The sequence below is a fragment of the Mesitornis unicolor genome, unplaced genomic scaffold, assembly GCF_000695765.1.
Source record: "Mesitornis unicolor isolate BGI_N332 unplaced genomic scaffold, ASM69576v1 scaffold50475, whole genome shotgun sequence".
In the NCBI taxonomy this organism is placed as follows: Eukaryota; Metazoa; Chordata; class Aves; order Mesitornithiformes; family Mesitornithidae; genus Mesitornis; species Mesitornis unicolor.
The window spans coordinates 9,639-25,634 of record NW_010185791.1 but is presented as its reverse complement, the minus strand read 5'-3'; the positions used below and the strand labels follow the sequence as shown (position 1 = coordinate 25,634).

At 40.5% G+C, this 15,996-nt stretch overlaps 1 protein-coding gene across 1 annotated transcript; it reads left to right on the top strand.

The window, feature by feature from the left end:
* Nucleotides 1-200: 200 nt before the first annotated feature.
* Nucleotides 201-1,316, top strand: PNRC1 (proline-rich nuclear receptor coactivator 1; the record flags this gene model as incomplete). Its single annotated transcript, XM_010184937.1, has 1 exon — nt 201-1,316. A coding segment is annotated over one exon (441 nt), but the record flags the coding sequence as incomplete, so codon positions are not given.
* Nucleotides 1,317-15,996: the final 14,680 nt, after the last annotated feature.

Below are 15,996 nucleotides of genomic sequence, written 5' to 3'. Positions count from 1 at the left end.
GGGAGGCTCGCTACCCGCCCCGCCGTTATACCCTCACGGGAGAACTGTTGGGGTGAAAGCGGCCCCCGATTCTGGGGCGGTGCGGGAAGGCGTCTTCGAGTCCGGCTAGGAGACAGCCCGGTGTCGGTACTGTGCCTGTGCGGTGCCCAGAGGCGTTTCTTGAGGGGTCGTGCGTTGACGTGAATTCTTTGTCTCAGCAGTTCTTAAAGAACAAGATGGGAAAGACTGAGAAGGCTGCCATCCCCTACAGCCAGCCTGTTCACAGTTTACATCTGTGTGAACAACCAAAGATTAACAGACAGAAGAGTAAATGTAACACGCCACTGACAAAGATCACCTCGGCAAAAAAGATAGAGAACTTTTGGCAAGATTCTGTATCGCCAGAAATAATTCAGAAGCAGGAGAAAAAGCCACTTAAAAACACAGAGAACTTCAGAAATGCCAAGTCCAAGAAACCTATCACCCTAACTGAAACAAGCCAAAAAGAAAGTTACGCTGGGGCAAAATTCAGTGACCCGCCATCTCCTAGTGTCCTTCCAAAGCCTCCCAGCCACTGGGTGGGTGGCACAGCTGAACCGTCTGACCAAAACAGGGAGCTGATGGCAGTCCATTTGAAAACTCTCCTAAAAGTTCAAGCGTAGCTTCCACAATCCATTGAATAATTGGCAAAGAAAACTCCATCCAGGAAACTTAAACATGCCTTGTTGCAACAAAAATTGCAAGAGACTGTCAAGTCTTAAAATCACAATTTAAAAATCCTTGTATTATATTTTTTATGGTTGTGTAAATAGTGTACATCATGTATTATGTGTATATTCTTGTTCATACTTTGAGAGGTACATTTTAGTTTTGTTATGAAAGGATGTATTTTGCACTGCCTGAATGGTAGATGTCTTGTATATAAAATATGGACAATTTTAAGTGTGTGCTTGACACATGAAGACTTGACTTGATTTGCACAAGGTAATGAAAATTTTGGAAGGAGAGTACAGCTTTCTGATTTTAAGGTTCCAGTTCAAATGTGAATGTTTTATTCATGCACTACTGACAATAGTTTTACATTCTGTGTCCCAATCAAGTATAAACATGGAATTTTCATACGAATGTGAAGTTTTGCTCTCTGATCTGGAAACTCTCTGGAAATCCTGTTCATCTGTTCATTTTTAAAAATAACTGGAATTTGAGTAAAATTCTAACCCACCAATTTGAGCACTGCTGAAATATTAAAAAAAAAGACAAAAAAAAAAGAGCAGAGCTTTCTGCCAAAAATCCAATTGGTCACTAAAAAAATTAAATAAAACAATTTGGCCTCCCCTTAAACATGTGTCTGTTTTTCTTTTGTGTGTGTTGTTAATTCGAATATGTTTAATTACTTGATTGCCTTCTAGTGCATCAGTAGGAATATTTTGTCCTCAGCCTTTAACTACCCAAATAATTAAGGAATTGGATAGCTCATTAAGAATTTCTCATGGTTTTAAAAAATGTTTCCTTTGTGATACCCTTACTGTTTTGTTTCTTGAAAATTCCGATTTCAAGAAAGTTAGGCAATTCCATGTTCAAGTTCATGCTGCAATGCTCCTGAACTGTTTTCTTAGCAAGTGATTATTAAACTAGTTGAAACTGAAAAGTAGCAGTAACAGAAAGGTATGGATGGGACAAGTTAAACTTTGTCTTTTTCACCACATGTCTCTTGGAGATAGCTATGCGGGAAATTACAGTCTTCCGATTTAAAATGCTTCAGGCATTGGACTGCAGATCAGTCCGAGGCATGTTGAGGAGATAATGCAGATTTGCAGTTATTTTCCTAATCTAGTATTTAAATTAATTAGAGCGGGAAATATGTGAAAGTTACATCAGATAGAAAAACACTTTTAAGTTTTCACATCCACTGGAAAAAAAACCAGTCTCTGGACACAACTGTACCAGGAAGGAAACGCTAACAGCAGGGTCCCGGCTGAGGGGTTTCCTTAGCATGAATGGTCTTTTCAGAGGTTTAGCTGCCTTCGTACCACGAGCGCTGCTCCTCCTGACACAGAGCATCACTTTGTTCTGTGTGTGTAAATGGGCAATGTTCTGTAACATAGCCCTGAAATGAGACTGGTCAAAAGCTGTGGGAGAACTTTTGTTTCATTTATAGAAATTAATTACATAGTTGCCAGATTTTTCATTATAATGCTATTAGGCTGGTTAACCATCTACGTTCTAAACTCTGAGTTCATACAAAATGTTTGCTTCGCCCCAAAGGCTTCCAACGTCACTGTCTCACAGAACAGACCTGTGTTGCTGGATTGATGATGGTTCGTGCTTGAGGTAAGTGTTTGGCTTCAACAGCCCCGTGTGCTGCCTAATCTAAATACTCCATAATTCAGTGTGTCCTAGCTTGTCGTCTAAAAATGAAGAAAAGTCCTTTTAAATTTTTTCATAAACAGTATTAGGGCAAAGAAAAACTCTCACGAAGGATGACTCAAATAGACCGTACCCCAGTTTACTGTATGTGGTGAATGCTGTATTGATCTGCTGTTATGCTTTTTTTCTTTCCCTTTTTTTCTTTTGCTTAAATGTCATCAAGCACAAAGGAAAGCGCCTTTAGCAATTCCCCATGCCTTTAGGCAATGGTTATTTTTATCAGCTAAACTTGTGATCATCCTGAATCATGGTAACTGGCTCGACGAGAGCTGGTTTCCATCAGCCACGTAGGTTGGCATTATTTAAAAGCAGGTATCCTCTTTTTTTCTGATTAATATCTGTTACAGTCAGCCTCTTTTCTTCCTGCCCCCTGGAGCTGACATCAGATTACGTAGTTTGAATGCTAACTCTGATCCTACGTAATGTAACAAACCTCTTTGTTTCTACCCTCATTTGCTGACACGGCTCTGGGGATTACAAAACTCATTAAATGTAAGTGCTGATGGTTCTCAGCTGCTCAGCCAATTCTTTTAAAGCTGTTGGATGAGATTTCTGAAGTCTTCAAAATTAAAAACTTTCCATACCTTGTTGGATGATAAAGATTTTCAGGGTACGATAATTTTTTATCTGGTCCTTCCAAACTGAATAAAAAGCAGCTTATTTAGCTCACTTCTGGGTCAGTATCGCTGGTCCTGTTGTGATCTGGCAGAAGGGTTGGGGCACTTCATGTTTCTGTCTGAAGATCTTGAGGTTGAGTCCCTGGCCAGTTATAAAACTAGGCCTACATGCAGTATAGACTTCAACAAGATCACTTGAAAAAACAGGACGTTTTCATCTCTTAAGACCATAACCCTGCACTCAATTTGTCACTTTCCCACGTTTTTTCCTTTATCTTTCTGCTGTATTTTCTTACAGGGATTTGCACTTTCAAGGTTTCCTTCACTTCGACAGGTTTCTCATCCCAGTGCCCTGAGGGCAAGGTATTGTATTACATGAACATGCTATTGTTTGAGTTCAGAGCCAGGAAATGAAAGAAAAACATTAGTGTCATGTTTGGAGGACTTCTTTGCAATATAGCATGAAGTCTTCTGAAGTGAACAGCCTCTGAGGAATAAAATGAACAAACTTGGTGGGTTATCCTCAGCTGGTCCTGTGTCTGCTGTACAGGAATTAAACCATCAAATGCCGTGTGGTGATGGTTCTGCAAAATTAGCTTTCGTGGAGCACAGAAGTATCTGTTGTTGGGTTTTCATGCATGGCTGTTTCAGCCCATTAGACAGCTTCATTAATAACGGCTGGCTCCGTGCTCTGCTCAAGCTAAAAAAAAAGCCTCTGTCTCCTAATGCAAAAGGAGCTGGAAATCCCGCGTGCATCTGAACTCCATTACACCAGAATCTCTTCAGAGATGCTGCTAATTGCTTAAGTAGTCTGTATATGAGGCTGTAACTTCCATAAACTGAATTTTATTTCAGCAGATTAATATTTTATCCAAGTAGTGTCATTCTGAGCAGTTTTTGTAATTATTTTCAGAGAGTTTTTTAAGCTTTTGTGTTACAAAGCATTAGATCCCCGCCACACAGGATTTTTTTCTGCTTTACCGAGTTTTAAGATCAAATATGAAGCCTATAGATTATAGATTGGTTTTCAGTGTAATTTTGGAAATAAGTTTACCTTTATTTCTGCATAGGAAGTCTTGATACTTTCATTGTGCTGTTAAACACATTCCTTATTTTCTTCTACAACCCCTTGTACTCTTTAAATTTTGATTTCACAATGTGTTCTTTAATTTAATTTTTCATAATACATGCCTGACCAACTGAACTATTTAAAAGGAACTGTTTTCTGTTGTAATTTCTAAGAAGGTTTTATGTTATGAATAAGCTGGTCCTTAGCCTAAAGAGGCCAGGAGGTAGGCAAATAGAGGTAAAGGTTGTAGAATGTTAAAGTTTTACTGCGAAAAACTGATGCTACCTTGTTGAACAGGAACCACTATGTTAAATAATTTTGATAGCAGGAAATATTTAGTTGCTGATTAAATGGAAAAGATGAAGGGAATATCCATGAATTACAGAGAATTAGATTATCCAATAAAAGCACCTAGCTAGTGAAGCTGAGCAGCAGAATGTTACCAGCAAGGTAGAGGCTGTGAACTTTTTGTTTTGTGTTGAATGTACAGAAGAATGTTATCAGTGCTATGACAGGAAGGTCAAGAATTCAGCTGAATTTGACAAAAAATCCTCAGGAATTAATTTGCCCAGCAGACACGTCCTAGCAGAGGTACTTCTTCCCTTGTGTCGAAGTCAGCATTCCTCTCTCAGGTGTTTTTTTTTCCTATGGTGTGATAAAATCTCACTCAACTCGCGGAAAATAGGCTTGTAGATTTTACAAAGCCCTGGGTCTGGTGGAAGCGCTGCATTGGCACTTTTGTTTAATGTTACTCTAGTGACATTACTACAAGTTACAGACATTCAGGCTTGCATGTGGCAGACGTGGTCTTCAGTTTTAAGACTTACACTGATTATGTGTTCTTACACCGTAGGTTGCCACTGGTGAGCAAACTGGTGTGATTTCCATAATTTATACCAGAAAGAGGAAGTATTTTGGGATCAAGGACTTTTCTTGTATTTATAGGACTTTCCTAAGTGTTTAGTTGTGGTTCAGTATATGACTGTATGTGTTGCCAGAAGTGATGTAATCCTCATTGCCATTTTGCCATTTTTAAGGTCATGAAGCATAAAGTTTTGAGGAGATGCTATTTCTATGAAAGACATCATTTGCTCCCTTAATGAAGCAGTGTGCTTTCATCAGGTAGGTCTATGAACTTTAATTTGCGAATGTCCTTGCAAGTGCTGACAGCAATGGTCATCAAAATACAATTTACATTGGATTTTATTCCCTGAAACAAGACCTAGAGCTACCTTCAATGAAGAGCTTAATACATAAAGTCAGGCCTTTCTCTTGTTTTATCACCTGAATCTTGCATTCTTTATTGCCTGGTGACATAGCTACACACGAAAGAATAAGATACGGCCTTACCTAAAATGATGTGTAGCTTGAGATCTGTAATGTGCTTATATGGATATATATATAGCATAAAGCTTTTGTACATCATTCATAGCATCAGAATATTCAGAAATTGCATGTTGTCATATGTAGAACATCGATAGGTCATTGTAGGAATTAATGCAGTAGTGTATTGATAGATCTTGTCCAGATTTTAGACATTCTTTGTATGCAGGCACCAAAGAAAGTGCTGATACATTTTTGTACTAGGAGTGATAAGGAAAAATAATTGACAGGGCAGATAGAAAAAAATGAACTGAAAAAAAGTCAACTAAGAGATAAGAGAAGCATCTTAGATGTCGCCATTCAATTATGTGGGAAGGAAAGATACTGCAAGAAAAAATTACCTCCCAGAGTATCTGATGCTACTGCAAATTTAGGGAATTTTATTGACTAGATCAATGCAATTTGCTACCAGTTCTGGACTGGGACCATCTGGGGAAAGACAGTATGAGCTGGCAGGTCTTGTGACTGACTTTTTTTTCTTTCTGATCAGTAACGATTATTCATGACTAGAAATTGCACCGGGGCACAGCATTCTTATCGGTTAGCACTGCTTTAGCTATCACAAAGTGCTGTACAAGTGCTTCTCTCAGGTTTCTGCAGGTTTTTAGAAGTGATGAGATAAAATATGCGTGTGCGTGATAGCAACCTTAATGTTTTACAGCTGGAAAAGCCAGCGTACAAGAGCAAATGAGCTTGCTTAAGTCCACTCAGCAGCCTGTTCGCTAACCCAGGAAGAGAACCACATTTTCTGGAGCACCAACCAGGTTTTTCCTTTGCTAGTACATGCGGTTGCTGTGTGGTCTGCAACGCATCTCATGCCGCTACGTAGTATGTTAAAATGCAGTGAATGTAATGTTCTGCTCAGAAATGTTTGGCATTTGTAGCCATTGACTGGGCTGTGTTTAGGTTTTGTGTTGTGTACAGTTCTATTACATAATTACAGCTTTGCATGTGAAAGATGACTGTGATACTTTTCTCCACCCCTGCTTTTGACCTTTTCAAACAGTAAATAATCTATGCACACCACTGTTATTTTTGGCTCATCCTCCCTGTCCTCTTCCCACAGCCAGCAGTGAGAAGGCTGATGAGAAGTCAAAAGTTTCTGCTTGTTGGCTGCTGCTCTCCACTGCTGTGCAAACATGCTGCAGGCAGCAGCTGGCCGAGAGGGCCATGGGTGTGCACAGTGTCCTCATCGTTTCTTGAGTTTACATTTGCTTTATCTTTAGGGTCTCATTAGATCCTGGAAGACAGAAAGAGGCCCAGTCTTTCCTGAGAGAGGATCTTCCTACAGGAGGACAGGTGGTGTTCATGAGTGACCCAGTCTCTCTCTCTACCACCAACCAGTTTTTCTTGAAACCTCCAGCCCTCCCATCACCTTCTCTGACTTTCTGTTTTCTTTACTTTTCACTGCAGCTGCAAGTTTCTCTTTGCTTGTATTTCCCCCTAAACACATTTCATCATTCTCAGTTTCCCTCACTTCCCTGCAAATGTTCATACCTGTAATTTTTCTTCACCTGAAAAATCAATTTGAGTATGCCACATTTATCTGCTGTGTTTGGGTTACATTTTCTCCAAGACAATGTATTTTTTTCTGAAGGACAGCTAGATTTTTACAACACGTAATAATTAATTCCCTTGAGATTTCTTCTGTCAACTTGGTATGACTTGACCTTGCAAGCATGTAGTGCAGCCTCAATAACCATGACATACTCCATTTGCTATCTTGGAGGACAAGAAATTACTCTGATGAGCTGGTCCACACAGATACTGTGGAATTCATCTGCTAAACACAACTCAAAAAACCCAAGCAATCTGAGTTTAACGGTTTTTTCCTCAGAGATCAAGAGGTCTGAGGGGTCTGACCTGGGCTGGTTGCTGGCAGGAGGACATGCTAGGAAGATAAAAATGCAATCTGCAGCTCTGAGGGTCATGAAATGAGGCTTTTTATCTAATTTGCCAAGTTGGGTCTACTGTTTGAGAACCTGTCAAGAGTACAGCCTGCTTGCTGCACGTGTCCAAAACTCCTCAGCATCACACTTGTAGGACAGTGCCTTTCTGCATATTCAGTGATAGTTCAGTGGATGGCTGTACATTTCCGACCTGGTTGTGTCCTAGGCGATTTAAGGTAAGAGTTTACACCGCTCCTTTGAGACGGTCTTGTGGTTTATCACGGAATCACAGAATTGTAGAACGGTTTGTGTTGGAATGGACCTTAAAGCTCATCCAGTCCAACCCCTGCCATGGGCATGGACACCTCCCACCAGGACCAGGTTGCCCAAATTCCCACCCAACCTGGCCTTGAACACTGCCAGGGAGGGGGCATCCACAGCTTCCCTGGGCAACCTGTGCCAGTGGCTCACCACCCTCACAGTAAAGAATTTCTTCCTAATAATCTAGTCTAAATCTACCCTCTTCCAGCTTAAAACCATTCCCCCTCATTCTGTCACTACCTGCCTTTGTAAAAAGTCCCTCCCCAGCTTTCCTGTAGGACCCCTTCAGGAACTGGAAGGCCGCAATAAGGTCTCCCTGGAGCCTTCTCTTCTCTAGGCTGAACAGCCCCAACTCTCCATTTTTAATTCATTACCAGTTACCAGATTGGTTCAGTACCTACGAGGCCTGCTTCCCCTCAGGTACCATAGCAGAGTTAGTAAGTACGTTCCTCAAAGCACTGAGACATACATTTTAGAACAAAAAGAAAAAAATGCATTTTACAGGCCACATATGCACCAAGCACACTGTTTATGCTCTTCAACATCTACAGATCCCAAAGCCTGCAAGGTCTGTTCACATCTGCAGGGTGATACACTGCCCCATTTGTATCACTTTCCTTTCCTCATTTCTCAGTCTCTTTCCCCAGTTTAAAGTAAGGGACTTCCCTTTTCAGGGAAAATTTCCCCAAATTTACTTTTCCATATGGTAGTTTAGTTAATTATCTATCCACCTTGCCATAAAATAGATCACAGAGAAGATTCTGTTTGCTTTAATATGTATCTACATTTTCTGCCATATGTTGGTAAAATAATCTTTTAGTCCCCAAGACAGCTATCATAAATGACTTCCAATGGGAAAGGTTCAGATCCTTTCAAGGAAGACCCCAATATATGTGCAGGGCAGGGGAGACAGATGCATCTAAAAGCCAGACATGGGTAATAGAAAAATGTCAGCCCATTTACTTTCCATATCCCAGGCCCTAAAATTGCTGCTTCCAGTGCCCCATCCCTTTGTTAATTCCTCCTGACCTGTGCCACCTATTTCTCCCCATAGTCCCCATCCATAGTCCTGATTTATGTCAAATTATAGCCCTTCTTCCCTCACTGAAGGAAATAATTCTCTTGTAATGCCTTATTAAAGCTGGGTAGACAAGAACATTCAGTGAAATTTCTGCCTTTAGGATGTGTTGGGATGAAGGGAGGGGTGAGGCAAGAACCCCCAGCTCTGGTGAACCCCCATCTGGATCACGTAGTCACCATCCTCTGTAATCCTGTGAACAGTGCCAGACTGGATGGCAACATCAGTGTATTTCAGAGTGTTCAGAGAAGGCACCCAGTGAGAGAGCAACCTCCACAGCCAAATATCTCTGAGATGAAACAGAAACTTGTGTACAGGCAAGGCAGACTCATTTTATTTCTTCCCTCTGTGGCAACACTGAAGAGTTAACCTGTGTTGCTATTATAACTGCTGACTTGCACTCTTCCAAATGGTTGAATTTTTATATCATTTTTAACACAAACATGCCCTACTTTTCAAATACTGCAGGGACTCAGAGTGAAGTTGTGGGGGGAAGGGTAAAAGTAATCTTGATCCAAATGTCAGCTTAGTCACCATTTTCTTAGGAAGGGCTTTGCTTACTTTTAACATTATTGAGATGTTTATGGGGGCTGCGCCCAAGGACAGTGAAGGATGGTGATTTCCCTCTGGGCAAACATAAGATCCTGGAGAAGGTGAAGGAGCAGAAAGCCAATATGCGATGCCCAAAGGAAGGAGCTCTTTGCTCACTTAGGAACCTTTCTCCATATTGTCATCCTCAGTTACAGCCAGCCCCTCTGACCTCACCTTTTAAGGACCTCTAGGAAGTCTCCACCCTTCCTTAATTTCCTCCTCCCAAGTCCCTTTCTTGCCAGAAATGCAAGGAATGTGTTTTACACACCCACTAGTAACCAGGAGCACATTCAGTAACTTTTTGGTTCGCTTCCAGAGAGCATTGACACCATGTAGACAAAGAAATTATGAGGAAAGATGAGAATTAAGAGAGAAAAAGTAAAAACAACTACATTACTACTGATATAAACAATGAAATACAGAAGAATGCTGGCACGTTTGCTCTAACAGATGGAGTTACTGAGGCAAGCATATGCATATAGCTTTCAGTGCACATATGTGTAGAGCTTGAAGTAAAGATCCAAGCAAGTGAGTAGCAGGGAAAGTCCAGTGTCAAGGTCTGACAGTGAATAGGCCGAGTCCCCTCTAGTGGCTTCCCTTGGCATTTCACCGCGGTGGCCCCGAAAGGAGTCATCTGGGGAGCATCAGCCCATCACTCGTCATCACAGCCTTGCCCAGAACCCATGTTGTATTGGGCAGCTGGATGGTATAATCACCGAGTAATTCCTGCTGAGGGCCTAATTGCAAGTTAATTTTAAGGGAGTTATGTAAACAGATTAAGTCAATCCTTCCCTGTATTTGTTTTTCACTAGTTCGCACGCAGATGCAACCACCCTTAAAAATGTGCTCTCTGCTTTGCTCTGCAGCTTCACCGAGTTGATGTCCACTGCTAATACCTGGTGTTGCTAATACCTACATTAGGGCAGGGCCTTTGTGAGATCCCAGTGAGTCAGAATAAGCTATGGGATGATGGCAGGCAGTTTTGGGGGAAGGCTCTGCAGATGGAAAACATAGCCAGCAGCAGCTGAATCTGTATTTGTGGCTCAGAGGAATACATTTATTTTAAGTGAATATCAGGCAGTATTTTATTAGGTTAAAACATTGTTGAATTATTGTTGTACTGTTGCGTTATAACACTGAGAGGATAGCAAACAAAAAATAACAGAAGAAAACAAAAAAGTTAATGTTTTTGTTTTTCTTCAGCTTGTGTTTTACCAAAAAGGCAGCTGGAAGATTAAGACAAAATGGATTAAGCAAAGAGCTTCCATTTCCAAAAGAAAACATCCGGTGCACTTTTGGCAGACAGTGTGTTTTGTGAAACGCAAACCTATGACATATTAATTACTGCATCCCTGGGGTTTTAAAAATATATACTAACATATTTTCTACCATGAACTTAAGAACTTAGGAGGAAATTGCAATAGCTAGGAATAAAACCGTATGCTGTTGCTCTCTATCCCATGTTTTTAATATAGGATACACAGTGTAGAACATTCCATAAATTGAGGGCCTAAAATTAGACACCTATGTCTAACATCAGCCTCAACTTAACAGTCCAGCAAACAGAAAGGGGCACATTCGTTTCTGGCAACCACTTTTGCAGGTTTGGAGGAGATAATAAATAGTACTGTTTCTCAGAATTTCACTAGTTTAGACTGGTACCTGCCACTGTCTGTACTGACCCAGTCACAGTATAGAGGAGATAGGTATCAGGTCATCTACCTCTGAAGAAATCTCCTCTAATCTCTTAGAAAGTGGTATAAAATCTGATGTTTTTTCACCTCTCCTTCAAACTCTTCTTTAAAAAAAGTATTTGCAATAGTTTTGATTAATTATGGTATTCATAAATATAAGTAAATTGCAATACTTTTAGGCCTGCTGGATTTTAGCTTCAGTGATATTTTGCAGCAGTACTTTCCATAGACTGAATGGCTCCTAAGTGACAAAATCATTTTAAAAAATATTAGCTGCTACATGAATGTACAGACAAGCTATATGGCATACAGAAAGCCATGACTCAATTGGCAAAAGTATTTAGGAGAAAAGGATTAATCTTTTCAAAGTCCCTTTTTCATGAAAAGCAACCCAATTGTTGAAATCAAGTTACTCTTAACACACCATCTCACTCTATAAGAGGTAAAACCAATCCAATTGTATTCTGGGGCTATGCCTATATTGTATAACCAACACCATCTTCACGACCATATTTCAGTTAAACCCAAAACATTACCACAGCTGAAAATCCTCCTTTACATAGAATAAAACTAAAAATATAACAGCCTATCAAAATGTCCTTGGTATTTTTAACTGAAGAAGAGTCTAACATTTCTTATTTTCCCCCCTCCCCAACCCCGAATAATTATCCAGTTGGTCAAAACCAAGGTGAGGTTAAGTATGAAATCTGCTACTGGGACAAATTCTTTCCCAGAGTACAGAAGTTTGCCTTCTGATGCAACATACTTTCAAAATGCAGTTATACTATAATGAAAACATCATTCAGCAATGTGCAAAAGCGATCTGTTCAGACACATGCAAGGTTTAATTACAGCAAAATATGGCTTTATATGTATAAATACACTTTTTAGTTAATTTTAACTTTTTAGAGTTTCTATACAAGATGCCAGACAGATACTGAGTTTGATTTACATGCACGTCACCTCCCACTGTGCTTAACACAAGCTTTTTAGCAGTAGCCTGTGAAATTAGCCTGACTGCTGGTCTAACCCGGATGAACTAATTGAAGTTCAGAGCATGGGTTGCATTTCAGACTTACTCAGCTCAGTCTTTTGCTGAGTTAGTTACTTTTTGGAATTGGCAAAGCTTCTGACAGGTTTTGCAAGACTTGACAGTTCAGCCTCAGCTCTATTCTGGATGCACTCTTGGCCACTTCAATGTCATAGGCACTTAAACATCTTAAGTATAAGCCCAAATTTAGAGTTCTGAGAAGTGGACGTGATTCTATGTCATCCCCTTCAAATGAAATACCAAATATTAGTGAGATTCTTCATTGTATTCATTTCAAGACAGCAAATGGATTATCATAAGGTTATTAAGCCTCAAGCAACTTTGTAATGTATTATGTTTTATACTAGCAAAAATCTAACCATCTGAAATAGGTGTCAATCATCTTCAAATGCCAGTTGATAGCCAGTTTTATGACAGAAACTCTGAGAGCTGGAGCTTAAGAGAGAATTTGGATGTTGTAATGTTTCCTTATATTGTGCTTTGGGTTGAACATCAGTATTTCTCTGGGGAGATCGGAATGGAGGTCTCAGCACTGAACAACTGTTCCTGAACTGGAGGACTTTTCGTCGGGAGCTTGACCCTGATTTTCCCACATACTTTGGCCTTTCCCTTAATGACTTAGACTGTGGCTTTGTCCTTGATTCCCCTGTTGATCTACAGCATCTTGGAATTGATCTGGAGTGGAACTGAGACTGGCTGTGCGTGTGCTGTCTGTACTCTGATAGGCAAAATAGACACCCTATTGTTACAGCACTTCTTCAATAAAACAACAGTAGTTTTTATTGCAGAAATTGCATCTTAACTGTGCATCCTTGAGGTATTGTCAATTCTGTGAACAGTGTTCCTATTTAGTGCTTTCCATTTTGAAATATATTGTTTTTTAATCTCATGTCTGTGTACCACACAACATCATTTTTCATATTTAACAACAGTTTCTTTGCATTCAAATTTCTGCAGTCTGACAACTCTGTGTTTGTGCTACAAAACCAGTCACGTGAGGAATGAAAAATATTGCTGTGAGTCGAGTGATATCATCAGCGGAATAATTATAAGCAAACATTTAAGAGACAGTATTACCCCTACAATCCCCTCAGAATAAGTTAGGTACTGACATATTTTTGTGGATCTAGGCCTTTGTTCAAAGTAATTTCACAAGACTGATTTACATCCTGCATGCAAACTGAATATTCCTGTATGAGCACAGAATTTGCAGGAGATAAAAGCAATGGAGATATAGAACAAAAGAAAATTTAGGGCCATCTTAGCCATGAAGCTAAATAAAGCTTCATTAATGATTTCATCCCTTATAATACTGAATGAGAAAAAGTGTCCCTCACTTTGGGACCTCTACTACATGTCCAGTCAAATCTCCTGCCCTGGCCTCTTAACTGAGCGTGGGTCTCCTGTACAGACAGCAGGGCTTCTGCTGTACCCAGGAGAGGATATTCAAAGTGCTGGGAGAGGCATTTCTGAGAGAAAGCAAGTGCAAAAAATGCACACCATATGCAATCAATCTCAGAAAATATCACCATAAGGTCTAAGGACACCATGGGCACTTTCACACATGCTTATTTTTTCTGTTAGTGAGTGGACTTCCTGAAGTGAAAATTCATAGCAAAATGATGCCCATACTGAATCTGTCTTTATGATCAAGGCCTTATCAAAGACCCATGCTTGCATGTTAACCATGAAGTTACTAATAATTTCTCCATAAAGTTTATATACACCTTCATTCCTCCCATCTATAGCTTGCATAGCACAAAGGGCACTAAGGAGACAAACATGACAGGTGTTGGTCACCCCATGGACTAGGGCAAGATCTGCCCTGTGAGAAGGGTCTGCTGTTCCTCCACCATCACCTCAACATAGTACACACTCATGAGAAGGACTCTGTGCAGTCTTTCAAGGCAGGAAGAAACATACTGTCCACTGCAGACCATCTATTTATGAACTCTTCACGGTCTCTAACCCTCCCCAGCCAAGAAGGAGACATCAGTTCTGCCACTGTGAGTGGGCAGCGAGGATTTGTGCCTGCTTGATGGGAAAGTCTGTGACATGACATGGCTGTGGTGCCAGTGTGGCTCCCTGGGGACTCCAGCAGCCATAGGTGATGGTTTGTAGTAAAGTAAAGGAGCAGAAAGAGGTGTCACAGCTGTTGTAGGAAATAAGACAGGATATCTATGGGTTACTCTAGGAAATAATTTCTTCTTCTCCTTTGAGGCAGGTGTGTGGTTCCAAGGTGGGATATCTGAGATATGTTTATTGTGTAAGCTGAATGCCAATGCCATAGGGAGAGCTGCAGGTCTATCCAGTGATCTCCATCGACACTGTTAGGAGGTTTGGAAAGTGCCTTTGGTGCTCCAGAAAAGTCACTTTGCTAAGGCTTGTCATATTGAAGTCTAATGCAAACAGTAGTTCCCAATACCTGACCATAAGGCAATTCAGGCTGGAAGGGACCTCAGGAGTCACAGGAATCACAGAATCTTAGGAGTTGGAAGGGACCTCGAAAGATCATCCAGTCCAACCCCCCTGCCAGAGCAGGATCACCCAGACCAGGTCACACAGGAACGCGTCCAGGCGGGTTTTGAATGTCTCCAGAGAAGGAGACTCCACAACCTCTCTGGGCAGCCTGTTCAGTGCTCTGTCACCCTTACAGTAAAGAAGTTTTTCCTTATGTTCAGGTTGAACCTCCTATGCTCCAGCTTGCTCCCATTGCCCCTTGTCCGATCATTTGACATCACAGAGTATGGTCCTCCGGTCCATCCTCCTGCTCACAGCAGGGTCAGCTGCAGGGTCAGACCAGGTTACTCAGGGCCTGATCATCTGAAATGGAGCCTCCAGAGGGTTGGATAACTGAGTGCCTTCAACCTCTTCCCGTCATACAGGATTCTCTCTACAAGAGAGTTTAAATATAGCTCCATAACACCAACAGCTTGGGAAAGCTTTGACATCAATCTGTCCCTGTTTTCTGCACGCCAAGTTAAAAGGTCTGCAAGATATAAACATAGAAAATGTTTGAGAATGAGCAGGAGGGGTTAAAAAATCACAACAGATCTTGTGTAAAATGTTTTAATTCTGCAATTGTCATCTAAAAACAAATGGATATTTAGCCTAGGGTCCCTCGAGAGGATTTGTCCCAGATTGGTGGGAAAGCATATCCTTATGTTACACATAGGCAGCCAAGCACATACACTGTCCTCATAACTGAACTGAATGTTTACATGGATTTAAATTGTAAAAAATTGAACACATGAGAAAAACTAAATGATCCATACTGGATAATTAATTTGTTATATTGTTCTACAAACAGGATGCTCAGCAGGCTTAAGATAAGTCATTCTGCTTGTCAGGTGGCAAATACTATTTTTGCATTAGCTGTCCATAAAATCAGGTGAATACATGCTGGTACCCTGAGTTTCACAACCATGTTACTCAATAAGCAGAGCTCTGTAAAGTACCTGACGTGTCCATACACTGTGTCTCACAGTATAAAATTTTATCCAAGTTTAATTTTCCTTTATACTTTTGGAACAATTAATGTGATTTTTATTTAAGGCAAGTTCTGGAAAAGGTCAGATATGATAGTGAAAATAGGTGGAATTTACAAAATAGCTGGTAAGGAGAGTGAGGACACTTGATGTTACAGGAATAACACAATTTAGAGATTTTCCCATTGAAATTAGCAGTAGTACTAATAGATGGTGTATACCTTAAAGCAGCTATAAGAGGAGAGTGGAAAAATCTGACAATTACTTTTAAGTCTGTGGTGCTCATTGAAAGTACTGGGTTGTATTGTTTTCTTTGGAGAATTAAGCCATTTTTTGTTAAGTATCTATCAAAAGTAGAATCAATACCCAGCCTGACTCCAGAAAAGACATTGCTAGGGCTGGAAATTTA